This window comes from Lepus europaeus, chromosome 22 (assembly GCF_033115175.1).
Source record: "Lepus europaeus isolate LE1 chromosome 22, mLepTim1.pri, whole genome shotgun sequence".
NCBI classification, from domain to species: Eukaryota; Metazoa; Chordata; class Mammalia; order Lagomorpha; family Leporidae; genus Lepus; species Lepus europaeus.
In genome coordinates, this window is record NC_084848.1 from 3,666,840 (window position 1) to 3,693,992 (window position 27,153).

At 67.3% G+C, this 27,153-nt stretch overlaps 1 protein-coding gene across 3 annotated transcripts in view; it reads left to right on the forward strand.

The window, feature by feature from the left end:
* BEGAIN (brain enriched guanylate kinase associated) overlaps positions 1-24,627 on the forward strand; it is a 31,790-nt gene extending 7,163 nt beyond the window's left edge. The window contains exons 1-7 of one of the 3 annotated variants that reach the window (XM_062181305.1): positions 4,916-5,033; positions 6,380-6,408; positions 18,684-18,845; positions 19,375-19,441; positions 20,127-20,234; positions 21,612-21,695; positions 22,598-24,627. In XM_062181305.1, the coding sequence (XP_062037289.1) occupies positions 6,395-6,408; positions 18,684-18,845; positions 19,375-19,441; positions 20,127-20,234; positions 21,612-21,695; positions 22,598-23,941 (1,779 nt within the window). In that variant the 5' untranslated portion in view covers positions 4,916-5,033; positions 6,380-6,394 and the 3' untranslated portion in view covers positions 23,942-24,627. Of the gene's footprint in view, positions 1-4,915; positions 5,034-5,431; positions 5,476-6,379; positions 6,409-18,683; positions 18,846-19,374; positions 19,442-20,126; positions 20,235-21,611; positions 21,696-22,597 lie in introns of those variants that run through there. The other 2 variants (XM_062181304.1, XM_062181306.1) reach the window with 2 other exon arrangements.
* The last annotated feature ends 2,526 nt before the right edge of the window (positions 24,628-27,153 follow it).

Genomic DNA, 27,153 nt, shown 5'->3' on the forward strand with positions numbered 1-27,153 from the left:
ATGGGGTCTGGCGAGCACGGACCCATGGGTGCAGCTGTGCTGAGCATCAGGGCCCAGGAACCTGCCCAGGATACCCTCGGGCCGCTTCAGTGCTGACCTCTGTGACCCCTGGGGCCAGGGAGGGTCCTCCCAGGCTGCCGAGGATGGCGCCCCTACCCCCCTGCCCCCAGCTTGTGGCCAGGGTCCGGATGGAGGCCGCAGGGCTGGAGGCAGGGGTCCGCCCAGCGCCTCCCAGCACGGCTCCCTGTGCAGGGTCTGCTGTACAAGCCGGTCCTGGTGGGGGCCTGAGGCTCGCTGGGCGCTCTGGGAGCTGCTCTAAGCTCCTGCCCCCAGCCTTGCCGCAGCCCCGAGGCCCGTGTGGCCACGCTGTCCCCAGGGCACAGGGGAGCGGACTGAGCAGTCGAGTTGAGGAACCAGGACCGGGTACAGCCAGTCTTGAGCCACCCCCTTGGCATCCGCCGCCCCCATGACAGCTCTGTCCGTGGAGGGGTCTTGCTGGAGGGGGTCTGGCCACTCCCCGCTGCGTGGCCAGCTGGGCTGGGGGTCCGGGCGTGTTGTCTCTCTCTGGGGGGCAGTGGCTGCTATGTGGCTCTGCATGGACCTTAGTTCCCCCAGTGGTGAGAAGGCAGGGGCGAGCGTGCCATTACCCAGTGAGCCACGCCCCCAGCCCTGCACAGGGGCTGCCAGTATGGGAGCCCACCTGTGCATCGCGAAGCCCTCCTCTGGGAACCACGAGGCCCCGGGGGAGTCCCAGTGACGCCCAGGCCTCGGGGCGGGGGGGGCGTCTCTGCAAGGTTGCTTGCATAGCCAGGCGGCACGGGGCCTGCTGGTGCCCGGCCATGCTGCTGAGGGGTGGGGCTGCACCCTGCGACCTGCCACAGGTGTCCCTCCCAGGGAGCTGGGCCGCCCGAGGCTCCTCCCCAGCCCGCCCCGCCCCCAGGGTGCCCAGACCCCGGGCTGGAGCCCGCCTAGGAGAGCGAGGATAGATCTTCCATCAGACCAGGAGCTGAGGCTAGCAGGGTCCTGGCTGGGCCGTGGCTGGCTCGGGGCCCTGGGTGGGTCACACCCCCCAGTGTCTCCACGGCGGGGGGAGCATCAACCACAACTGCAGTGTGCATGGGATGACGGTGGTGACAAAGGGGACCACCTTGATGTGGGCACCTGCTGTGTGCCCCCTGCGTCCTGGCCTGGACAAGTCCGTGTCCCCAGAAGGCTCCGCCTGGGTGGGCAAGGGTCCTCGGGGGAAGCGGGGTGGACCCCTGGCTCCTGGTAGCCTTGGTGTGAGTCCGGCCGTCGCCACGGCCCCCTCCCGGGGGAGCCCCTGGGGTCAGCACCGGCACTGTCCCATCTGGCCGAGTGGCCTCGGGGGAGTCCCCCGTGCTCCTCTCAGTGTCCAGCGAGCAAGCCCCCTGTGACCGGTCTCTCGAAGCTGCCGATGTCACAGACTTGGGGCTGAAGCTCACTCTTACTACGGTGTGAATGACTGTAGGCACAGGGCCAGGCTGTGGCCCGCGTGGGGCGGTGACAGCGTCCCCGGGCTGCAGTGGGATCTCCTCCACCTTCCTCACCCTCTCGGTCAGCAGGGCCAGGCAGGGGTGGGCGGGGCCTCTCCGAGTGGGCGGGGCCCCTCTGGAGGGGCAACTGCTTCCCAGCTTCCCGACGGTTGGCACGTGGGATGTGGGCTAGAGTTGCCAGAGCTTCCAAAATTCTCAGTGGGAGCCAAAAATACGGATTTTAACATGTAAACTCTCCCAGCTTTTGAATGTTGGTTCAAATGTTTAAAAAAAAAAAAAGAAAGAAAGAAACCTTGCGCAGGCCAAACCCGACAGGCGGGCGGCCAGATATAGCTTGGGGGGCCAGTTCTCAGCCGCAGCCTGGGCAGAGCGCCGCGCGGGACACGGACCCGGCCACCTGCAGCGGGGCGCCAGGGCCTCTGGGATCCCAGGGTGGGGCTGCTCGACCCCATCTGGAGACAGCCCCAAGCCAGGGCCTGGGTGGCACTGGGATTCCAGCCAAGGTCCTGGTGGGAGCCGTGGTACGTGCCCAGCGCCACTGGCAGAGGTCCTGGTGACTTCACTGTCTTGCAAACCCCCAGGGCACCTGCACCGTGCCAGCTCCCTGCCCACCACCCTCTTGCTCCTTGTCTCGGTCCCCATGGCCGGCCCCACGCCTCTGCCTCCACCCTGACCTTGGCAGAGCCCTCGGCTCCATCTCACAGTCACTACCTTGGCCGTGGCACCCAAGGGGGTCTCTGATCTGACTGCTCCTGGGTCCACCACCCCTCAGGACCTGTGCTCGGCTGCTTTAACCCCCGCCCCAGCCGAAACCCTCAGCGCCATCTGCGATGATCCTGTGCGCTCCGCACCCCTCACCCCCACCTGTCAGTGAGCCGAGCCCCTCTGCCGCTTCCACCTGGTCCCCACCAGCCTCCCTCGCCCTGCACTTGACCCGGAGGCCCCTCCTCCAGGCGGTCCTCTGGGAACCATCCTTGTCAGGGTGGAAGCAGGACAGACACCCCCCAGGCCCCAGCCCCCAGGCCTGTCCCTCCACTCCCCTGGCTCCAGGCATGGTTCACATTGACCCACTGGTGACAGCTGCAGGGTTAGCCCCACCCGACCCAGCCTGGGGACCCAGGGGTGGGAGGAGGTGGGTTACCCAGCTGGGTCTCGGGTCCGTTCCCCTGGGTTGGAGGGGCAGCCCCCACTCACATCTGGTCTGCTTACTATAAGCCTCCACATGCACTAAATGGTTGTTGAGCAAATGCAAGACGGAGCGATGTCAACTTGATATAAAAGGAGTCTGCCCGGACATAAAGGCTGGTTCTCTGGAACCTGCCCCGTGACAGTCCCCTGTGCACCGCAGCCGCCACTCACAGCTTGTGAGGTTGTCCCTACCCTTCCAGGAGGTGCTCAGAGAGGTTGAGAGCCTTGCCTGAGGCCACACAGCCAGGCAGGCCCAACTTTCCCTGGGCAGAGCTCTAGGTGCTGAGCCGGGTGCCCGGGGAATGCTGGGTGAGGCAGGGACCAGGCTGGTGTGCGGATGCTGAGGGCTGGGAAAGCAGGACAGACTCCCAGCTGGGGCACAGGAGCAGGTCCTCAGACGACAGCCTCGCTCCAGGCCCTGGGCACCTGGCGATGGTGACTGGCGTGAGGCCCTGCCCACGGGGGTGGCTAATATCTGATGGGAGCCAGGCTAAGATCTAGGGCAAAGCCTTAACCGGAAGGGGGGGGGGCTGAGTGAGCGTGGGCCCCACGGGGCGGCTGTAGTGGTCAGTGTGGGCCAGCTGCGTGGCTGGGCCGTGGAGGGCCAGGTCCTTCATGGAAGACTGAGTGGAGGCACAGAGTCCCCTCCTGGGAGCACCCGCGGGCCAGTCGCCGTGCCCCGGGGCCACTGGGAGGATGGCAGCTGTGGGCAGCTGACAAGAGCCCGACCCCAAGTCTCGCGCCGCGTGGTAACCTGGGGGCTACTGGGTAGGTGCCTCGGACCCAGGTGGCCCCGGGCTCTGAATCTCAGTGAATACGGAAGGAAGTGGGGGCAGGAGGGAGGTGGGGGGGCCGGGGCCCTCAGCAAGGCGGGGGCTCCGAGGCCTGGTGCAGTCGGGTCGGCCCACAGGCGGGGCTCCCGTGCAGCTGCTGGGAAAGAGGGGGCCGCTGTGCTGGAGCCGGGGCTGGGGGTGCGGGGCGGGGCGGGGAGGGCAGTGGGCAGATCACAGGTGAGCTGCGGGGCAGGTGAGGCCTCGAGTGTGGCCTGGGATGTCCCGGTGTCTGAGACACAGGTCTACTTGGCTTCCCCCCCGGGTCACAGGGGCACTTAGGGTTCCGCTGCCCTGGGGAGCTCCCAGTCCCCCCTTTGCCGTGGGAACAGCTGGGTGCCCATAGACCCCTCATGCTCACGCTCCCACCAGCTCCCCTCTCGCCCCTGGCTGGAGACCTCGGCAGGCCTGGCCAAGCCTGGGGGACTCTAGGCAAGCCGTGTGCCGGGCGAGGGCAGCGTCAGGGCGGACGATGGAGGGCCAAGGGCGCCACGCACCTGTGACCCACGCGTTGGGCTGGTCCCAGACACAGAGCTGGGACAGATACAGCCCCTGGGGGGGGGGGGGGGACTGACCCAGGGACTGCCAGGTCTCCACCACGGGGAGCTGCGGGGGAGGTGGGGGGAGGCGGCCTTTAGGAACGAGGGTGATGGCCACTGGGCAGCTCTGGGGTCCAGGAGAACCTGGGGCCCTAACAGGAGGGGATTCGGGTTTCAGGATATGGAGTAGCAGGGCTGCACAGCATTGCTGCCGCCCTGCCTGTCTCCCGCCCTGTCCAGCCCCCACCCCTGCAGCTCCCCTACCTCCCCCAGAGCCCTGGGGGTGGGGGATTCCCAGACGAGCCTTCCAGAAGGGCTGAAATGCTCAATGTAAATAATTAATGCTAGATTTTTAAAATTAAATTTTAATCCGTTCTGATTAATTTTAGACAAACTCCCTGGCAGGACATTCGCTGGGAGTGACTGAGGCACCCAGAGGCCTCCTGGGGGGCCCCCAAACCCTGGGTGGGAAATGGCCGTCAGGAGTGGGCTTCGCCCCTCCCGTGCCTGCTCCAGCTGAGCTGGGGGGGGAGCCACCCCGCAGAGCTGCCCCCGGGGCGATGGGGGAGGGGTGCCCTGGATGCCCAGGGCTGGGGCAGGGGGCTTCTCCCCCATCGCCCCGTGGAGAGGGCTCCTCCCCCGGCGGAAGACCTTAGCCCAAAGGGGACGAGCACGGGGGAAGCCTGAGCACTCGGACTTGGGGTTGGCTTCCCCCTGGGGCAGGTCTGACCCTCCGGAGTGGCCGGCTCCGCCCACCCTGCGCGGGCTTGGTGGAGGCCAAGCCTCCTGGGTGCCGGGGGTGTCCTGCTGGGAGCACGGGAACCCGCGGCCGGGCGCCCAGGAGGCCGGAGAGCACACTGCTCTGGCGCTGTCGGAGCCCGGCAGGCACTGCCTGCGCTTATTGAGCGCCTGCTGTATGCGGGGATCCGGGGTGATGCCCGCCGTGATGGGGACCGGAAAAGGTGGGCCGGGGGGCACGCGCGCGCGGGGGTCGTGAGGGCGGCGGAAAACTTCCCGGCGCGCCTTTGCCTTGGGGGTTGGGGGATCCCGACTCATGGGCTCCGACAACTTTTAGGGCGCCGGGGAGGGGAGCCGCCGGGGGCCGTTCCCTGGGAATTCCTGCGGACCCCTGCCCCTCCGCGGCCCGCGCCTCGTCCGCCCTCCGCCCCTCTCTCCTCCACCCGGCTTCCGGGCGAGGAAACTGAGGCCCGGGGAGGCCTCTCCGAGCGCTCGGGAAGTTGGAGGCCGAGGCGGTCCGAGGCCCCGGGGCCGGGCTGCGCCCTCGCCCGGCGGGGCGGTGGGGGAGGCGGCGTGGGGCCCGGACCGAGCGGAGCGCGCTCCCGGCGGACGCGGCGGCGGCGCCCGGCGCGAGGGGCCGGGATGGGCAGTCACCAGTCTTCCCAGGTCTGTCGCGCGGCCCCCGGGCTCGGACCCCCGCCCCCCGCGCGGAAAGACGGGGCCCGGCCCCCGGGAGCGGCCTCTCGCGGGCGGCGGGGAGCCTGCCCCGCGCCCCCCGCTGCACGCAGGAAGTGCGATCCCGCCAGGGCCGCCCGCGGTGCCCGCCGCGCTCCGGCGCCCACAGGGTTAACGGCGGCGGGTGGGTTCCCTCCCCCCGTCCGGCGCGCGGAGGGGCTGCGGGGCGGCGCGGGGCTGGGCGGGGAGGGTCTCCCAGCCGCGCGCGGGCGGCTCTGCGCAAGCCCGGCAGGGAGCCCCGCCGGCAAAGCCGGGCGCGCAGGGGTTAATCCCGCAGGCCCGGAACCCCCGAATCCGAGGGCAGCGGGGTCCCCGCCTGAGAAGCCCGGGGTTCCGGACGCCCTCGCACTCGGGTCGTGTGAGTGTTCGCTCCCGCGGTCCCGTGCGACCCCAAACACTCTCCGACTCGCGGATTCTGCGATTCCGGGTCTCGGCTTCCTCCCGCAGGGAGCGCGGGGAGGGAAGGGTTAACGGGTGGGGCGGGGAGCGGCGGGGGCCGCGGGCGCCCGAGAGTTCGCGCGGTCGGGCCGGGCCCCCTCCTGCGGGCGAGGCCGGGGCGCCCCGCAGCCCCGGGCCGGCCCCCTCCTCGCCCCGGGGGGCGTAACTCGGAGCCGGGGCGCGCGGCGGCCCGGGCGGGCTCACCTGTTACTCGGCCGCGGCCCGGAGCGCCCCCCGAGTCACGGGGCCCGTGGCCGGGCCGCGGGAGCGGGGGGCGCGCGGGGCCGGGCCGCCCGGGGCGGAGGCGCACGGGGTGCCCCGCGGTGCCCGGCTCCGCCCGGCGCGGCCGCCGAGCGCACGCCTCCTGCCCGCTGACCGCTCCTTTGCTTCCTCGCAGGCCTCTGCCGCAGACATGGAAAAACTCAGGTGAGTGGGGCGACTTCCTTGGCGCCGGGCCGGGCGGGGGGCGCGGGGCCGGGGCGGGGGAGGGGCTCCCCGGGCATCTGTGGGGCCCGCAGCGCGGGTGTGCGCGCCGCCAGACAATGGGGCGCCCCGCGCAGGCGGCCCAGGGTGAGGGGCTCCGTCCCCTCCGTTACGCACCGGCTCCCGGGCGCTGGCCGGCCCGCACCCACCCCCGCGGACAGCTGCGTGGTCCCCAGCGGTTAAGTTTCCGCCTCGTGGGGGCGGGGTGGGGGATGGAGTCCTAGCGGCTGGCCGAGGCAGGCGCGTCTTGGAGCCATTTTGGGGGAATCCCGCGACAGCGTCTGGGGAGTGTCCCCCGCGGCCTCGCTCCGGTGCTAAACTTTGAGCCCGGGTGGACTCCACTGGGCGCCGTCCGCGGCAGGCCTGGCGCCAGCCCACTGGGGTGCTCACGCCTTCCTCCCTTTCTCCTGGTGTCCGCGGCCACGCTGACCCCTGCTCGGGAACACCTCTCCCGTGGTGTCCTTCCGGGCCCGAGCCGAGGCGGCCTGTGTGGGCGGCAGGCCCGGCTCTGGCTGCTGGGCATCTGAACCTCGTTCCCTGGCCCCTGGCCCGGAGGATCTCCCTGCCCGTCGCCCTCCCAGGGTCTCTGGGAGGCAGGTGCACGAGTCCTCCAAGGGACGCAGACCCGGGCTCAGGGGATGTGGGGGGGGGGACACATTGTCTCCCAGAGCTCCCAGCTGGACATTCAGAGCAGGGTCAGCCCATCCGCCCTGGCCTCTGGTTGGGACTGTGGCGCTGCCTGGGGAGCTCGGGCCAGGGTGTCCTGCTCGCGGAGAACCCCAGACCCCAAACCTGAGGCCAGACAGCCCCACGCCCACCTGATGGTGGCCCACAATGCCCGGCTCTGACCCCCGGCCAGGGCACTCGCTGTCACCCATCACCGGCTGTCATTTCACCTTCACCCTCACCCTCACCTCGGTGGGCCTGGGAGGGGGCGGGGGCAGAGGCCTGAGGGAAGGATGGCAGGGGCGCCCCGGCCAGCTGGACGGGCTCCGCTCTGATTTCTTTTCTTTCCCTGCCCCCTGCCCTGGATGCTCTTGAGCATTCGGCACTGTGTGCCGGCCACTGGGCACAGAGACATGGCCCCACCTGGCCGGGACACGGTGGGCAGGTGAGCCACTGCCCCCCCGGGTGGGCTGATTCTGAAGGTGGGTAGCAGGGCCAGGTCCCTGGCTCCTGGGCTGCACTGGGTCCTGTGGCCGTTTTGCAGCCGGCAGGGGTCTTGTGGGGCCCTGGCTCAGCAGAGCCCCCTGGAATCAGGGAGGGGACCTGCCCTGGTCTTCGGCTCACCCAGAGCTGCTGGGGGCGGATCCCCATCCAGACCATTCCCTCCTGGCCCCTAGGGGCTGCCCCAGTGGGTCTCTGTCCTGACCAGGGGTCAGAGGTCCCAGGACCTCCCCCCCGGGAGGGTCACAGGGCTGGGGGTCCCACAGAGCCAGTCTCGGGCAAGCCCCTGACCCGAGTGGGTTTCTAACTGGCCCCAGGCAAAAAGGGAGAGGTGGAAGCCGACACGAGCCACCTCACCTGGGACCTGGTCCTGCCTGCCCGGGCTAGGACCACTGGACTCAGCCAAGGGAAAAGGCGTTTGGGGTCCCAGTCAGGGGCCACCACCTGGCCCCGAGAGTGTGGGGTTGGCATGCCTCAGGCTGAGCCTGGAGGCCCTGGGCCTGGCCACTGTGACCCCTGGAGCTGGCGCCGACTCCTGGGTGCCACCCCACACCGTGACTGCCAGCAAGCCGCAGGCTGGTGGAGTGGCTGCAGTGGGGGTCTTCCTGCATTGCTTTGGGGTCCTGGGCTGGGGGGCTGCCCGGAAGCGAGGACACGCTGAGGCCCGAGGGTGAGTGGGAGGGGTAGATAGATGCCTTCCGTGCACGGCTCTGGTCCTTCCCAGTGTTCCAAGTGGGCACCCCTGTGCGCAAAGGCTGAGACCGGCCCCACGCACAGTAGGGCTCCCCAGGTCCAGCTGGCACATAGTAGGTATGCAGCCACACCCAGGGGTGGCTGATGACCTAACCTCTGCCCCTGCCTCTGCTGTCCTGGGACCCTCCTGTGTTTGCAGGGTGGCCGGTTCTGCCGCCTGCGTGCTCGGAGTGCTGCATCCCTCATCTCTCAGTCACATCCCCCAGTGGGTCCTCTCCGCCCCCATGCCCCTGTCTCTGTGGAGCTGGGATACCTGCTGCTCACCCAGGGAGGCATGGGTGGGGGTGCCGGTGACACCCAGCACGGTCCCAGACTCCCTGGCTCGGAACTATGCTGGGTGCCCAGAAAGGCAAGAATGTCTCTGCAGCTGAGCGGTCACAGGAGGACCACCTGGCAGCCGCAGCCCTGGACACGAAGCCCCCAGAGACCCCTCTAGACCCTTCCCCAAACCCCCCCACCCAGGGGTCCCCAGGACCCCGACTTCGTGGTTAGCAGTTCGCGCCCGCTTCTCGTGTTTGCTGTTGTCATCTGGGCTCTGTGCTGTCTTGGCTGGCCTGAGACCTCACGGCCGCGGAGTCTCCCAGCCCGTGGTTTGGGAGGTGGGCTTCCCCCCCCCCAACAACGGCCTGGTTATGGGGGCGCCCTTGGCGACTTATGGGTACAGGGCGCTCCCAGGCATCCCATTCATTGCTAGGGCTGGGCAGGTGCCAGCCTGGACCCCGTGGGCACAGAACAAGTGTGCCGGGCCCCCAGAGCAGCTCTGGGGACTGCTGACCCGCAGGGCGGCCTGTGCTCAGCGGTGGAGCTAAGGCCCAAGGCTCCGGGTGCTTCTGTTGTCACTGTCCCCCACTGTGCTGGCCCCGGTTCCCATCTGTCCAGGTGTCCCCCACCTGGCTGGCGGAGCTCCTGGGCGCTGCTTGTCTGTTTTGCGTGGTGCTTGCTGACTTCTGGCTGCTCTTTGGGGAACGGGAGTTCTTGGTTTGACTTTTGTGGAGTCTCTGGCCTTTGCTTTTCGCTGAGAGCTTTGTGGGCCTTGTGTCCAGAACCTTCCGTGACGCGGGGGCCTTTGGTGCCCCTGCAGGTGGTCTCGGTGTGAGGCGCGGCCTTGGGCGTGGTTTCTGTGTTCTCCTGTGTGCATGCGGGATTGCTGGAGCCCACCCTCTGGGGGTCACTCCTGTTGCCCTGCCTGTGCCAGCTGCTGCGGCCCAGCTGGAGATGCTAAGGGGACACGCCAGGCCCGTGTCCTGGAGACGGCCACAGACGGCTCTCACGGTTGTCCCAGGGTCCCCATCCTCAGAGCCGTGTGAATGCGCGGCCTGAAGCTGGCGCTGAGATGCACCTGCAGGACCTGCTCCCCCAACCCCAGTGCAGCGCCCAGCCCCACCCCCACCCTGCACCTGCCCTGCCCCCCTCCCCAGGGGGACCCTGCTCTCCCCGGGATCCTCCCAGCCCTGGCCTTCAGCTTGTCACTCCTGCTTTCATTGCTGTCTGTTAAGCACCACCGTGTACCAGAGGCCGTGGTAGGTGCTGGGGAGACAGCAGTGACCAACACAGGCAGAAATCTCCTGGGTGGGAGAGACAGGACTCATTTCTAAATAAATAATGGCCACAGGCACAAGACAGGAGGACAAGTGTGCGTGCCTGTGTGCATGTGTGTGCACGCGTACATGTGTGATTGTGCATGTGTGTACACACGCACAATGTGTTTACGTGTATGTGCGTGCACACGTACATGTGTGTACATATATGTGTGTGCAACGTACATGTGTGCTTATGTATACATGTGTGCATCTACCCACGCGTACATGTGCACACATGTACCAGCCTGTGTATGTACATGTGTATATGTATGCACGTGCCTTGTGTGCGCTTGTACATATGTGTATGTGTGCCTGTACCTGTGTGTTTGTATGCAGGTTCATGTGTATGTGTGTGTATGTGTGTGCGCGTGTGCCTCTGTGTGTATGTGTGTGCGCGTGTGCCTCTGTGTGTGTATGTGTGTGCGCGTGTACCTCTATGTGTGTGTGCACATGTGCCTCTGTGTGTACGTGTGTGCGTGTGTGCCTCTGTGTGTGTGTGCGCGTGTACCTCTGTGTGTATGTGTGTGCCTCTGTGTGTGTGTGCGTGTACCTCTGTGTGTGTGCGTGTGCCTTTGTGTGTGTATGTGTGTGTGCGTGTACCTCTTTGTGTGTATGTGTGTGCGCGCGTACCTCTGTGTGTGTGCACGTGTACCTCTGTGTGTATGTGTGTGTGCGTGTGCCTCTGTGTGTATGTGTGTGTGCCTCTGTGTGTGTGTGTAGCTCTGTGTGTGTTGGCTGTGATTCTTCCCATCAAGGCCTGGGAAGGCTCTTGAGAAGGTGGCCCAGGGAAGGACCCAAGCAGGTGTGCAGGTGTCTGGAGGTGGGCGGGCATCAGGGCAGGGTCTGCTGACCGCCCTGGCTGAGCCCTGCGTCCCTGCCCGTCGCATGGGTGAAGGAGGACGTGGCAGGCTGGGCCCGAAGAGGGAGCAGAAGAGGATTTCTGGGCTGGGGCCAGGGCCCGGCTCTGCCGCCCTCCATGGCTGACTGCTTTCTCTGGGCGTGTACACCCCTGGTTCCCAGGAGACCGTGCCTCGTGGGTGCACCTCAGCCTCCCGGCTCAGGCCTGCGTGGGCTCCAGGCTGCCACGCCCACTGGCACCTCCCAGTGTGCCAGCCCCTCCCTTCATCTCCCCAACAGCAGGGCCCCCCCAGCTGGGCGGGGCTGTGCTGCTGAAACTGGATACCCAGCAGGTGCCGGGCACGCGTCTGCAGGTCCCAGCCAGGAGCACAGCAGCAGCGTGGCTGGGCCTCACCAGGTGGGGGCCTTTCCCAGTGGGAGGCAGGCAGGGTGCTGCTGGGAGGCGAGGACCTGAGACCCTGGAGCTGAGGGTGCCTGACCCGCAGCAGCTCGGAGGCTGTCAACTCGGGGCGGGGCCAGAGTGCCGCTGGGCCCCCAGGACAGCCTGGAGGTGTCTGGGGCTTTGGGAAGCTGAGCTAGCTTCTGCCCCTACCCCCGCATGGGGAGATGGAGGCCGGGAGGCTAAGGCGGCGAGCCGAGGACCGTGACAGGGCAGTGGTCCCGACGTGCACCTGCTCCCAGGCCAGTTACCCGGGCCCACCTCACCCCATCAGGAAAACTGCCAGCCTACAGGTGACCCCTGTGACCCCTCGTGGAGCTGACGCAGGGATGGAGGGGAGACACACAGGCCAGGGGAGGTCGCGATGGTCACAGACGCCCCTTTGGGCTTTCACTACAGGTGGGGAACCCGAGCCCAGCAAGGCAGCCCCTCCTCTGCCTGCAGCCCCCTGTGGCCAGGCTGAATTGGCCAGCGACGGTCCTCCCTCCAGACAGGGCTTCACCCTGGAGGCTGACTTGGGTGTGTGTGTGTGTGTGTGTGTGTGTGACACGCAGAGATGTGCAGTGGCTGGGGGTGAGGGAGGAGCGGGGCCAGCCAGGGGCCCAGGGCATCCCCTAGAGGCCTGCAGGTCTGCATGAGGGGCTGGGGCGCTGGCCGGCAGCGCGAGGTCATTGCTGTGCACCCCAGGCCAGGATTCGCACTGAAACCCCCCACGCTGGAGGGGACAGCCCCCCCGCCCGGCCTGGGCCCATTAATAAGTGTGCCCACGTCTGTCAGCGGCGGTGAGCAGGCTGGCGGGAGGTCAGATTAGCGAAGCCAGTGTGGGCTCCTTGGTAATGAACCTGGTGATCCGAGTGTGGCACGGCCGCCCTTCTCACCTGGGCGCTGAGGGAGGGCGCAGGCTGGGAGGTTAATCGGGGCGCCATGGGGAACTTGTTGCCGGCTGTGGCCCCACTGTGGCCTCCCCAGGCACCTCCAGGTGTCCCCGCTCTGTGTAGAAGGGTGATCCGCCGGGCAGAGCCGGCTCGATGGCACGCAGGGGACAGTGCTTAGTGGGCACTGCCCCGGTAGGACAGGATCGAGGAAGCCGGGACACACCTCCTGGGGCAGGGAACCGGCAGCACGTGGGGGGCGAGAGAGGTTCGCCGGGTGGGAACGTGGCCCCAGGTTTGCATGCCAGAGAGAACCATCTGGAAGGCAGGGGACGCTGAGGGCTCAGGCAAGGGGAGACTGGAGGCGCGCCTGGTAAGCTGTGTGTAGTGCCAGGTGGCGGACGCTGGCCGGTGGGAAGTGTGCAGTTGGCTGCGCTGTCTCAGTGGGCGGGGCAGCGAGGGCTTGGGATGGGCGTGGCTGCAGGGAGGGGTGTCAGGCGGTCCCTCCAGGAAGTGCAGGAGGGACCCCACCCCTCTGTGTGGGTGCAGGTGTTGGAAGCGGGGCTCCCGCATTGGTAAAGGCACCGCGGGGAGCACTGTGGGGCCATGGGTCAGCTCTCCCTCCAGGGTGCACCGCTGGGGTGTCCGTGGTGGTGGCCCCTGCTCAGCTCCGTTCAGCACTGTTGGTTGCACTCTTCCGTGTGCCAGGCCCTGTGCTGGGGGCTCAGGTGTCACCTTTGTCCCCTGTGGGTCCCACGGCTGGAAGCAGGGGTCAGAAGGCCTGCGTGGGGTCTCCCCTGACTGGCACCTGGAGTTGTCATGTGACTGCACGGATCCTTGCTCAGGACCCAGGCCCGATGATTGGGGGGCGGAGGACACTGCAGGGTCATGGCTTGCGGGGGGGGGGGGGGTGAGGGGAGGCCCCGCTGTCCTAGGCAGCCCTGCTCCCAGCCACTTGTAGACCCTGGGCCATGTCTGTCCTCTCCGGAACCCGAGTCCCTGGCTTCCCCTTCCGGGTCTTTCCTGGGCCGGCTCTGCCGGGTGCTGGGGCCGACTGTGTTCTCCTGCGCCCTGCCTGCTTCCTGGTGCTGCCCTGGGCATGGAGACCCTGAAGGAGGAGCAGGTGCAGCTCCTGTGCCCAAGAGCTCCCCCTGCACTAGAGGGATGGAGGGGCTCCTGACCCGGGGGCAGTCAGGGAGTCCTTCCTGGAGGAGGTGTAGAGTCAAGGGAAGGGGGTGCTCTGAGCAGGAGCCGCAGTGCAGGCCAGGGCCTCACACAGCTCTGCAGCTGCCCCATCCACCTGCCCAGTTGGTCTGCTTTGCCTCGGCCCTGGGCTCTGCGGGTGTGCCAGCCCACGGAGGGCTCCCCAGGACACAGAGGCACGTGGCTGTGCCGTGGCCCAGAGGGCAGCGGGGCAGGGCTGTGGCCGCCTGATAAGATGAGCGCATCCTTCGGCGTCGCCTGGCTCGGCGAGGGGGAGGGGCAGCAGCGTGGCCGGTGGGGGGGGAGTCCAAGCGTGTCCCAGGAGTCCCCGCACCCTGGCAGGTGGCCTGGCTTGAGTTGCAGCCCTGTCCTTCTCCGGTCACCCCTCCTGGCCAGGGCTCCAGGGCACACTGTGATGCTGTCCCCCGCAACACACACAGTGCGTACACTAACACACACGGACACGCACGGGTGTGCCCACCCGCACACGCACACACATCCTGCTCCAGGAGCCGTTGCACTACAGCCAGGGGCTCCACGGCAGGGCAGGAGGGGCTGAGCCCCGGTAGAATGAGGGGCTGGCTGGTTGGACCCGGGGCCCACCAGGTCCCAGGGTGTGCCCTCCTCCCACCCCCGGAGGGAGCATCCCCTGGGCCTCCGTGACCTCGCAGGAGGCAGAGGCATGGGGTCGCGTCGGGGGAAGGGGTGAGGCTCCGGAGTGTGCGTTCACAGCGAGTCTCGGCGTGCGGGGAGGGACCCTGTGTTCCTCACTTGCTCATCCGGAAAGTGGGGGTGGAACACACGTCCCCCCAGAGTGGCCCGCGGAGGGCGTGGGCGGGGAGGGACCTGCAGGCCTCCGGCAGGTGTGGAGTGTCCTGCGTGTCCTGACCTCCTGCGTGATGTGGGACCCAGGCCAGCTCCCTCTTCAGCCAGCCCCAAAGGAGACCAGAGACGGTCCGGTGTGTCAGACCTTGTGGTTGGGAGGCGGCCCCCGCTCAGGGCCACGCGGGGCGGCGGCTGAAGCAGGGCTTTGCAGGGGGCCCCTGGGATGGGGCTGGCTTGGAGCAGGCCAGGGGGCCCGTCCCAGGCCTGAGCAGACTGGGCAGGCGCCCAGGGCACCTGTGGCCAGCCCGAGGCCAGCAAGCATGTGGGGCGCAGGCTGGGTGCCGGGGAGGAGGAGCCTGAGGCTCCGGCCGGGAGTCTGGCTGCTGGGTGGGGAGGGGTTAACCTGAGCCCGAGGGAGCCAGTGAGGTGGTGGCACAGGGGACATGGGGACAGAGCTGCCCCGATGGGAGGTGCCTGCAGGGTGTGTGTGTGTGTGTGTGTGTGTGTGACAGGCAAGGTGGCAGTGCTGAAGTGTGACCACCGGGCAGGCTGGGAGTAGCACAGTCACTCGGGGACGTGGGGCACAGCGGCTCGGGCCCTTGGCTCACCTGGCACGCCGAGGACACAGCCCTGCCCCTCACGGGGAGGACCTCCTCAAGGGAGGGCAACGGCCGAGCAGAGACCTGTAGGATTCCCAGCAGGACCCTGGGATGGCGCAGGCCAAGAGGATGGAGGGAGAGGAGGCAGACGTCAGCGAGGGGAAACCAGGGCAGGTTGCCTGGAGGAGGTGGCGTTTGAGCAGAGCCTCATGGGAAAGGAGAGAATCCGGGAATGCTAAGGGGCCGAGGGCATTCCTAGGGGAGGGGCAGCGTGGGCCCAGGCCTGGCGAGTAGGGGTGGGGGTGGCCACACACCAGGAAGGAGGTCAGGAGGCAGCGCCCTGGGGTCGGGGTGTGGCCTGGCCTGGCTGGAGTCCTTCCTCCTCCACCTCCCATCTATGAGAGGGGGTGACGTGGCGCCCCTCCCCGGGCTGGGTGAGGCAGGAGGTGCACCAGCAGGTGCCGGAGCACCCTGGGCTCCCCGCACTCCACCCCTCCCACGCTGTGCCAGCCACTTCGGGGGGAGGCAGCTCGCAGGGGCTCCCCAGGAGCCGGCCCCTGGAGGATGCTTGCTGCAGGGCGCTCCGGGACCTGGCTCCTCCTGAGAGGCAGCACCAGCTCCCCACGAGGGGACACCAGCTGGGGGTGACATCAGGCCGGCCGTCCCCAGGCCACGGCCCCACCCACTGGGGCAGTCGCTAGCCCAGTGACCACGCAGGAGTCCCCTGGCTGCCGCGCGCTGGGCTCGTCTGCCATCAGCACCACGCCCACCGGGCTCTCGGCCCGTCCTCCCTTGACACTTGCTTTGTGTCTGGGGGCAGTGGCTTAACTTCTTTGGACCCCCACTGCCTCTCCAGGACAAGGCGTCCTTCTGCAGGGCCAGGCTGGGCCTTGTCCCTGCTCACACCCACCCGCCGTCTGTCCAGGGTGGCCATGGGGAGGGGAGGGTGAAGTGGGCAGCCCCGAGCAAGCCTGCGCACGCGTCAGCCGGCCGGAGGGAGGTTGTCACCTGCCCCTTCGCCCCCCACCTGGGGAACACGTGCCGGGAGCTGCACCCGTGAGGACTCCGGTCCTGTGCTCTGTGGACCCCCAACCCAGGCAGAGCAGGCCTGCAGGTGGGCACAGGGCACCCAGAAAAGCCCGCCATGGGGGACGCACTGCCACAGACGAACCTGAGCCCTCAGGGTGAACGCTGAGGGCTGGCAGTGCACGGCCGGACCCCGCCCCTAGGCCCTGTACCCTCGCCCACCCCACCCCCTGGCAGGGGGCCATGTCCCCCCCCCCCCGCCAGTGCTGGGCTCCCTGGGTGCCCTCGTGCCTCGGGCCGGCCAGGTCCTCGCCTGCGCTCTGGGACAGGTAACCTGCCTGTTGTCTCCCCAGCCCGCCTGTGTCTGAGCCCAGCTCCCTGAGGATGGGCTGCCCAGAGGGGGAGGGCCTCCGGCCAGCGGCACAGCCTCGCTCGAGCTCCCTCCTCACTTGGGCCCCTGCTGGAAGGGGGATGAGGGTCCTGGGTCTCACTGGGCCCGGGCAGGCCCAGCACCTGTCACTGTTCAGGGGCTTCCCAGGAGCAAGGAGGGAACCGAGAAGCACACACAGACACAGATAGCACACGCACACGGAGCTGCACACAAACAACACATACACATGTACACACATACATGCATGCCCACACCTACACAGTACACACATGCATGATACACACATCACAGACACCACACATGCACACACAGAACTGCACACATGCACACAAACAACACATACACACATGCATGCCCACACCTACACCGTACACACATGCATGGTTCACACGTCACAGATACCACACATACACGCACACTCAGAGCTGCACACAAGCACATAAATAATACATGCATACCTGCATGATGCACACATCACAGACACCACACATGCACACACACAGAACTGCACACATGCACACAACACATACACGCATGCATGCATGCCCACACCTACACTGTACACACATGCATGGTTCACACGTCACAGATAACACATACATACAGAGCTGCACAGATGCACACAAGCAACACATATACACACATACATGCATGCCCACTCCTACACAGTACACACATGCATAGTTCACACATCACAGACACCACACATGCATACACAGCTGCACACATGTGCATAAACAACACATATACACACACAAATGCATGCCCATGCCTACATAGCACACACATGTATGGTTCACATGTCACAGATAACACACATACAGAGCTGCACATGTGCACAGACAACACATATACACATATACATGCATGCCCACTCCTACACAGTACACACATGTATGATATACACATCACAGACACCACACACAGAGCTGCACACATGCACACAAACAACACATACACACGTGTGTATGTACATGCATGCCCAAACCTACACAGTACACACACATCACAGACACTACGCACGCACATGTACATACAGGCACGTGCATGAACACAGTGCAGCACACGTGCCTATACATACACATCACACACATAACACAACGTACATGCTGCATGGTGCATACATGCACACATACATATGTACAGGCACACACATGATATACATAATGTACATGATAGACACACCTACAAATGCAGACAACATAAACATGTATGTAACACATGCACATACGTATCCAATACACACGCATGTGCCACACTCAGGTTAGGGCCAGGGCCAGGGCCAGGGTGAGGTGGCTTCACCCGGCAGTCACACAGCAGGGCTCCCTGGGCCCCCGGACCCAGGAGGGGTCCCCAGCACGCAGCGCCTGGCTCTGGCTGCTCCCAGACCCTGGCAGCCCCACTCCCATCCTGTGTCCCCCCCAACCACCAGCCAGGTACAGCCCTGCTCCCTGGGTGGGGGCCGGGGAAGGGTGCACCATCCCATTTTATGGACATGGAAACTGAGGCTGCAGCAGGCAGGGCTTGGCTTGCTACCCTGGCACGGTGGCACCGCCCACGTGACACAGACCCAGTGCCCAGCCCGGGCCCTTGAGGGGCGTGGAGGGCCGTGGAGGTGGGCGTGGCCTGTGTGGTCTCTGCTGAGTGTATGAAGCCAGGGGCCGATGGCTGGACGTGTGGGTTTGGCGCCCAGGAGGCCCCCGCTGTAGACAGCGGCCCTGCAGAGGGTCACGTGTGGCACCTGGCCTCCGTGCCCCTACTCGCTGGCTGTGCCACATCCTGTTGTGGGGCCTCTGGGGTGAGCCGCCCGCCCCTCCCCGAGGAAGCCACTCTCTTTGTAGTTATCGGTAGCGCAGAGCCCGGGGCAGGGGTCCAGGAGTGCTCAGCGGCAGCTGCTGGGCGCCTGCCCGTGTGGTGTGGGCTACTCACAGGGCCCAGGGGCTGGGGAGGGACCCCGCCCGCCTCTTCCCCTCGCTGGGGCTCAGGGCTGGGGGTCCTGACTGAGCTCCCCCAGCACGCTGGGCTCCTGGGCCCTGCGTCTCCACCATCGTGGCGCCCACAGCTCCCGCCCGGCCCGGCCTGGCCCCCGCCCGGCTTTGGTCCCCCTCCCCCCCGCGTCGGCCGGCCCAGAGGGGGTGTGCTGCGTGTTTCGTCAGCGTCCCGGGGAGCCCCAGTCTGTGGGCAAAGTGGAGTCTGAAGATGCCTGTCTCAGCCCCTGAAGGCTTCCTGGAGGTGGAGGACTTGAATGGGTTGGGGCTTTGCAGTCTCTCCACGCACCATGCGGAAGCCGCTTGGGCATGGCCTGGCACCGGCTCTGCCCTCGGCGCAGAGAGGTGACCCGTGTGTGTACTGGGTCACAGCCCGTAGCGGGGAGAGACTGGCGGCCCTGGGCCCCGCGTCCCCCCCGCGGCTGTGCTGGGGCGCCCCCCGCGGGCGGGCCAGGTCCTGGGCGCACTGGGGCCGCCGGGCTGAGCGCCGCGGCCCCGCCCCCGCCTGTCGTTGCAGCGCCCTGCAGGAGCAGAAAGGTGAGCTGCGCAAGCGGCTGTCCTACACCACGCACAAGCTGGAGAGGCTGGAGACCGAGTTCGACTCCACCCGCCACTACCTGGAGATCGAGCTGCGCCGGGCACAGGAGGAGCTGGAGAAAGTCACGGAGAAGCTGCGCAGGTGCGGCGGGGCCGACGCCCCCCCCCCGCCCCCCTAGACTGGGCCCGGGCAGCAGAGGCTCCCAGCTCTTCCCGCGGAGGCTGGTGTGCGCGCTGCCTGGGGGCCGGCGCCAGCAGGGGCAGCAACCCCGTGGACACCCAGCTTGGCCCCTGCAGCCAGGCCTCGGTTAAGGCCCCGGCGCCACCGCCGGCTGCTTGAGGCGCCCCCAGCTCAGCTTCTGCTCTGGCGGGTGGGGCGGTCACCCAGTCCCCGGGCCCGGCCCAGCTCGCCCCCCCCCACCCCCCGGCCGGCCCGCGGTGTCCCAGGCCCTCAGGCCGCGGCCCAGCCCGCAGTCCGTTTGCAGCTCCCCCTGCGACCTTGCAAGTGGAAACCCCTGGCCCGGCTGGTGGACAAGCCTTCCCTTCTCCACCGGGGCCTGCAGCGGGCTGGGAAAAGACCCCGGGGGAGCTGGGAGGCTGAGTGTACCTGCGGCAGGGCCGGTGGTGGGTGGGGCCCGGCGCAGCCCTGACCCCGCTGCCTCCCACCCCAGGATTCAGAGCAACTACATGGCGCTGCAGCGGATCAACCAGGAGCTGGAAGACAAGCTGTACCGCATGGTGAGAGCCGGCCGCGCCCTGCCCCGCGCTGCAAGCCTGCCGGGCCGCGGCTCTGGGGGCCCCTGGGGAAGAGGCAGCCTTGCTGCCAGGCCCTGGCCGGTTCTGGGGCTGGCTGTCGGGACCCTGTCTCCTGACACCTCCAGTGCTGAGCAGGCTGAGGGTTCTGTTGGGCCCAGGGCTGCTGGCGCGGCCCTAGCAGCAGGTGCAAGCGCCCCAGGCTGGGGCTGTGCGACGGGGGACCAGCACCTTGGGTGAGCCCAACTCCGGGTCTCCTGCCCACGGGGCTGTGGCGGCGCCTGTCATGTCACCTGCAGAGTCCCCCAGCTGATGGGGCTGAGGGACCCCAGCCTGGAGGCCAGGGGTGGTGGCTGGGGCATCCTGGCTGCTTCTGACGTCAGAGGAGGCGCAGGTCTGTGGCGCCGCCCTGGCATCAGGATAAGGCAGCCTCTGGCTGCCTGGTTTGGTCGCAAGCTTGTTTCGTTTCTGAAACTCAGACGTGGGCATCGGTTCCCCCGCGCTGGGGGAGGCGGGGCGGGCGCAGGTGCGTGGAGCTCCTGAGCAGGTGCCATCCCCTGGCCACATAGGAGAAACCAAGGCTCGGGGCGCACCTTGGCCCTCTGGGACCCTGGCCACACTTGAGCGCCGGGCCGACCACCTCCTCCCCCACCCCCGCCCCCGCCCCCAGGGCCAGCACTATGAGGAAGAGAAGCGCGCCCTGAGCCACGAGATCGTCGCCCTCAACAGCCACCTGCTGGAGGCCAAGGTCACCATCGACAAGCTGTCGGAGGACAACGTGAGTCAGGGCGGCTCTGCCTCTCGGGGCTCTGAGGCCTGGGGGAACAGGTGGGGCACAGGGCAGGGCCTCCCTGGGGCAGGACCTGTGTTGGGGAACACGAGGCCTTGTTACCCCACGCGGGGTCAGGACGCCTGTTGTTGGCCAGCTGCTGTGTCGCGTCAGAGCTGTGTGGCCCTGTGAGATGGGCCCAGCTTCCCCCACACTCCTGATGGCTGGCCACAAGCTCCGGCAGTAGCGCATGCTCCCGGTGTGCGAGCCACCCTGGCTAGAGAAACGACCCCCGCCCAGGCGGGGTGGGGAGCATGGTCGCATGACGGACCCCCAGGCGGCGCAGCGTGCAGGCGCCTGGGCCGGCACCGTTCCCCAGGGGGCTGCTCGCACCAAGTCTGAAGGTGGTGAGGGAGGAAGGGGGGCACCGGGCTGCTGAGACGGTGGGTGGGCGCCCCCGGGGCTGGGCTCCAGCCTGAGAGAGCTGGGGAGCCACTGCAGGTGTGTGAGCTGAGCAGCGAGTGAGCCACGGGCTCGTGGCTGCTGTGTGAGGACAGGTGGGGGGGGCAGGGTGGTGTGGCTCAGCCCATGGGGGCCAGGATGGTGTGGCTCAGCCCACAGGGGGCAGGGTGGTGTGGCTCAGCCCACGGGGGCAGGGTGGTGTGGCTCAGCCCACGGGGGGCTTGGGGTCTGGGGTCCTGGAGGTTGGTGCCGAGGGGGCAGAGGAAGGGGAGCGTGGGTCCCTGGCCAGCTGGCCGTGGGTGGAGCCTGGCCACGTCACCATGAATGCTGGTGGCCTGGTGGCTCATGGGGTCTGCGGGCGGGACCCCAGGCCGGGGGGCTCCTGGGTGGGTAGGAAGGGAAGATACAGCCACAGGCACATGCAACAGAGATTTCCAGAGACCACGTAAACCCTTGCATTCCTACTGTTTGCATCTGTTTTCCGCTCAGGCTGAGCAGTCCCCGCCAGGACCTGGGGGTCACTCACCTGCCCCAGCCCCTGCCCAGCCACACAGCCAGCTCCGTGGCCAGGACACGCTGAGAAAGGGGCACGCGCGGCGGGCCCGAGATACGCCCGGCACTGGAGGGCTCTGGCAGGCTGGGGCCAGGGAGACCAGGCCCCCATTCCACCACCATGCCCCGCCCCCCTGTAATGGGTTCCTGCCCCTGCAGGGCCCACGGCCCCCGAGTGGGGTGGCTGCAGCCCTGCCCACCCCAGCAGCTCCAGGTCAGGGCGAGGCTCGTTCTGCAGGCGAGAGCGTGAAGCAGCCGGGGCGGATGGAGCCCCTGCCAGCCGCACAGCAGCGCCGCGCCGGCCCCTCGGTCTGGGCGGCAGGGCCCCTCGGTCCGGGCGGGCCGCGCCCAACGCCGTCTCTTGTCTTTTAGGAGCTCTATAGGAAGGACTGCAATCTAGCGGCCCAGCTGCTGCAGTGCAGCCAGACCTACGGCAGGGTCCATAAGGTGTCCGAGGTAACGTGGGCCCCGCCCCGCAGCCAGGCCCCGCCCCCGCCCCGGCCCCGCAGCCGTCCCTACCCTTGAAGAGGAAGCTGCTGGGTGAGCCTGGGCCCCTCGGCCCCTCCTGGGCCCGCCTGCCGCACGGCCCCTGGGCCTGCCGGGCTGCCCGGTGCCCCGTTGTCTGGGGGCCGGGCCTGGGACCCCCCGTCCTCCAGGGTGCACCTCGCGGCAGCCCACGATCGGCAGTGCCCGACTCGGAGACAGGAAAGCTGCCTTCAGCAAGGGGGCTTTGGCCACGGCCGTGGGGTGAGCAGGCAGCAGAAGCAGGGCTCCGACTGGGCAGAGCCCCCCGCCCGCGTGTGGCAGCCTACACAGGCCCCAGACGCCCACCCCCACAGGCAGTCTCCCTCCTGGGCCTCTGTCCGTCCGTGTCCCCCGCCCTGGGCCTGGGCCACACCTAAGACACGCACAAAATAGATCAAACAGTAGTGGGACGGCCCCTCCCCGCACCGTGGCCAGGCCCTGGCACGGAAGCCCTTGATCTTTGTTGCATCTGTTTCTGTCTCGTTCCGGGCACCCGGGCAGTGTGCCTGGGCCGGGGCCCAGCAGAGCCCACGGGCCTGGGAGAGGAGCCGAGCGCCCGTGGGGCAGGCCGGCGGGCAGGCTTCCCTCTGGCCCGTGGCAGCCTCTGGGCTCTGCTGGGCCCCGCTGGCGTGGGGTGGGGTGGGTGGAAGTGTCCAGGGGGTGGGGCCCGCAAGGGCGGCCACTGTGTGATGTGAGAAGCCCGGGCGGGTCCCGTCCGTCCGTCCGTCTGTCCGTCCGTCTGTCGTGTGGGTCACGTCAGTCACCGTGGTCCTTGGCCGCTGGGCCCGGCCTGGCCGCGCGCTGACTGCGACTCCTGCTCGTGCCCGTTCCAGCTGCCCTCGGACTTCCAGGAGCGCGTGAGCCTGCACCTGGAGAAACACGGCTGCAGCCTGCCCGCCCCGCTCTGCCACCCGGCCTACGCCGACAGCGTCCCCACCTGCGTCATCGCCAAGGTGCTGGAGAAGCCGGACCCCGCCGCTCTGTCCGACGCCTCGGCGCGCGACCTGGCCTTCCGCGACGGGGCCGAGAAGCCGGGCGCGCGGCCCCCCTACAAGGGCGACATCTACTGCAGCGACACGGCCCTCTACTGCCCCGAGGAGCGGCGGCGGGACCGGCGGCCCAGCGTGGACGCACCCGTGACCGACGTGGGCTTCCTGCGCGCCCAGAACTCCACCGACAGCGCGGCCGAGGACGAGGAGGAGGCCGAGGCGGCGGCCTTCCCCCCGGGCTTCCGGCGCGAGGCCTTCGCGGGCTACGCGGGCTCGCTGCCCACGTCCAGCTCCTACTCGAGCTTCAGCGCCACGTCGGAGGAGAAGGAGCAGGCGCAGGCCAGCACGCTGACCGCCTCGCAGCAGGCCATCTACCTGAACAGCCGCGACGAGCTGTTCGACCGCAAGCCGCCCGCCGCCGCCGCCGCCGCCTATGAGGGCAGCCCTCGCTTTGCCAAGGCCACGGCCGCCGTGGCGGCCCCGCTCGAGGCCGAGGTGGCCCCGGGCTTTGGGCGGACCGTGTCCCCGTACCCTGCTGAGCCCTTCCGCTTCCCGGCCTCCCCTGGTCCCCAGCAGGCCCTGATGCCCCCAAACCTGTGGAGCCTGCGGGCCAAGCCAGGGGCCGCGCGGCTCTCTGGGGAGGACGTCCGGGGCCAGTGGCGGCCCCTGAGCGTGGAGGACATCGGTGCCTACTCCTACCCGGCCGGCACTGCGGGCCGCGCCTCGCCCTGCAGCTTCTCTGAACGCTACTACAGCGGGGGCGGCGGGGGTAGCCCGGGCAAGAAGGCCGAGGGCCGCGCCAGCCCCCTCTACGCCAGCTACAAGGCCGACAGCTTCTCCGAGGGTGACGACCTCTCCCAGGGCCACCTGGCCGAGCCCTGCTTCCTGCGGCCGGCCGGCGACCTGAGCCTCAGCCCTAGCCGCGCTGCCGACCCTCTCCCCGGCTACGCACCCAGCGAGGGGGACGGCGACAGGCTCGGGGTGCAGTTGTGCGGGGCCGGCAGCAGCCCCGAGCCCGAGCCCGGCTCCAGGGACTCCGTGGAGCCCAGCTCCATGGAGGCCTCCCCGGAGCTGCACCCGGCCGCACGCCTCAGCCCCCAGCAGGTGTTTCCGCGGACTGGCGGCTCGGGGCTGAGCCGCAAAGACAGCCTCACCAAGGCCCAGCTGTACGGCACCCTGCTCAACTGACCACCCGCGTGGCTGTGGCCGTGGGGGCCGCGCCTTGGCGCTCCCCAGGTCCTGCAAGGAGCAGGGCCCCTTTCTCCCCGGCAGCCCCTCTTCCCCCCACGCCCAACCCCGCAGAGGCTGAGCGGAGGCCCCCACCCCCGCCGTGGAACTTCCACCGAGAGCATCCCTCGCCGCCGCCCCCTCCGTCTGAGACGAGCATCCCCCTTTTATAAGCGAAACTATTTTTATAGAGAAAAAGGGTCTTTCTTAACGCACCTCGCCGCCAGCTCCCTGACGGCAGCCGTGGCGTTTCCAACACACAGCTCCTTTGTTTGTCGGGTGAGGGTGCACGGGGGCCTGCCCCGGCGGGGACGGTGACCGTGCGTGGGGAGGACTCCCCCACAGCGAGCCAGAGACCAGGGAGCCCGAGTTCTGCCCACAGGAAGGGAACCGAAGCCACTGAGGAGGTAGTAACTGCTCTGAAACCCCCACCCCTGAGCTCTCGGTGGCCCAGAGCCCCGAGAGGGGCCGGGTGAGTCCCAGAACGGCCGGTGCTCCTCCCCCGCCAGCCACTCCCGACACCGTGGTACTCTACCTCAGACGTATGAGGCACTCCAGCGCTGTCCCACAGCTTGCAGCCCCGTCTGTGGTGCATGCCGTCTTGACTGTATTTATTTTGCACTCATCAATAAAGACATCCGTGGAAAGCCCTCGGCTCGTTCTTGTCTCTGCTGCCCCTGGCTCAGGAGCGTGTGGCCCGGGCTCCCTCCCTGCGGCCACGGCGGGCCCCGCCCCAGCGCTTGGGCAGCCGGTCCACCCCTGCCTTGCTCCCTCTGCTTCCTCCTGGAGTGGACGCCTTAGAGTTTCCTGGAAAAGGAAGCCCCCTGCCTCGTGCCCCCATCCTGGAGGGAACGCGGTGCGCTCTTCCTCACAGCTCCCGGCAGGTGCGGCTGCCCTGTCGCTGGCTCCCTGAGGGCCTGGGAGCGTCTTGTGTCCCCAGCTGTTAAGCAGCCGCTGTCTCTGGTTTGCTGCTGGTTCCCCGCGCTGGGTGTTGGTGTGGGTGACCGCCTGCTGCACACTCACCAGTCTCGCGTCCGTCAGGCGCTGTATTTAATGCGCTGTATTTAATGCCTGGAAAATGCTCACTTTTCTAAGCATTTCCCATCCCTCTCCTGTCCTCGGGGCTGCCCGCAGGCTGCCGTGTCTGCCGCCCACTCCTCTGTCTCTCCCAATTCCGGCTCACCCGGCTGCAATCCGCATAATTTGTCTTGCAGTTCACACCCGTCTCCTGCGTCCATTCAGCTGACAAACACAGCCACTGAGTTTCTGGTCTCGGTTATGAGTTTTGCATTTGAGTCGCTTGGTTGTGTTACAGACCCACTGTGCTACTCTCAAGGCGTCCTGTTCCCTGGGGATATCTCCCTTCTGCAAACACTGGACACAGCCATTCCACAAGCGGCACCATGTTCCTGCCCATGTCGCCAGGTTTCTTTGTGTGCCTGGCTCTTTGACAAATGCTTTCACGCCCCTTGCCCAGGGGGCTTTATGTCTGCTTCCTCTGACACCTTGGGGACCACCTCTACCCAGGCTCATGCCCTGAAGTTCCCTGGCCCACCCAGTTCTGTGTAGCTCCAGGTGGGCTCTGCCGCTTGTCAGGGGAGCAGGCAGCAGCTCCCAGCATCGCTGCATTCACCTGCCTCTGCAGAACAGCTGAGAGCCCAGCCGGCGGCACCTGCTCTGGGAGCAAGCTGGCCCCGGAAGCAGCCCCTGAGCTGGAGAGGGCCTGGAGGGACTTGGAGGTCTCTCGGGCAGCAGGACAGGTGGAACCCAACTCAGCCTGCCCACACAGCGACAGGCCTGTCTCTGGCCTCTGCCTTCCCACCTGCCCAGCTCCGACCACTGGGGATCCCTGCGGGTCAGATGCCTGTGATCCACGGCTTTGCAGCTTTAGCCCAGCAGTACTGCTCAGATTTGGGGTGCTGATCCCCCAAGATGGCCTCCAGTCCTCACAGTGCTGTCTGGCCCTGGCCAGAGCCACAACTCAGGGCTGGGTGGACAGTGGCTTCTTTGTGGCAGCCTGGCGGTCCACAGGACAGGCCGACCTGGCCATGCTGTAAAGCGCAAGGGGCTGGTGCTGCACCCCGGGTGTTAGGAAACTGGCGCAGTGTTAGCCAGGTGGCCACATGGCCCAACCTCTGTGGTCAAGCTCCACCCGCATCCTAATGGGATTCGCTGCTCCTGCTTCCCTGCCCGCCCTCGGGCAAAGTTCTAAAAGGGCCTGTTCCTGCACACGTGTGATCTTGGTTCTTCTCTCTCGGCTTCTCTGCTCTCTCGGCTCCTCTCCTCCTCTCGTCTCTCTCCCCTCTCTCCTCTCTCTTACAGTCTCCTCTCTTTTTCTCTCTTCGCCCCTTCCCTCCAGTCTACTGAGTTTTCCCCAATAAACTCTTTCCCTTACTCCAGCGTTCGGTGTGTTTTGTGACCGTTAACACCGGGGCTTCAGCAGAGGGTCAGGCTGCCGGCCTGTGAGTGGAGCCAACCTTGGGCACCGTGCAGGGCAGCCAGGCCTCTCCTCCTCCTGGGGAATCTCACTTTGCCCCCAAATCACCCAGGCTCAATGCTGGCTCAGTGGGACCCCGGTACCTGCGAGTGCTCTGGTGGGCGACTTTTCTTTCCCAGAATCCCCTGGGATGGGGCCTGGTGCTTCCCCCTCTCGTGTGGTGTGCCAGCTGTCCAGCCCTGTGCCTGGCTCTGTCCACTAGGCTCAGGGCTTTCAGAACATGGGGTCTGTGGACATCCAGGCCGGGGAGGAGCCTCACCGCACTGGGGGGAGAATGAAAGGTTGGAAGGAGATCACAATCGGCTCCGTAGGATAGGAATAGGAGTTCGCCAGGGATTTCAGTGGAAAGGCACAGATGTGAGACAAGTGTGGAGGCTGCTCAGGGCTCCCGGGTGCCTCCAGTTTCCCTCTGGGTATGTCCTGGGATGCTCCACATTTGGACTTGTCCCAGCCACCCAGGCGAGCCACGGTGCCATGGCCCCATGGTCCCTGCTACACCAAGGACCCCACTTGGCCTTCAGTGAGGCCCCCTGTGCTGCCACGCCACACTAACCCGTCCACGTGGACAGTGCAGGGCTGGGCTCTGCCATCAGAAGATGGTGTCACCTTGGGCGAGTTCCAGGTCCCCTAAGAGACGAGGTTTCCTTGTCTGGAGCTTGAAGACATTGATTGAAGC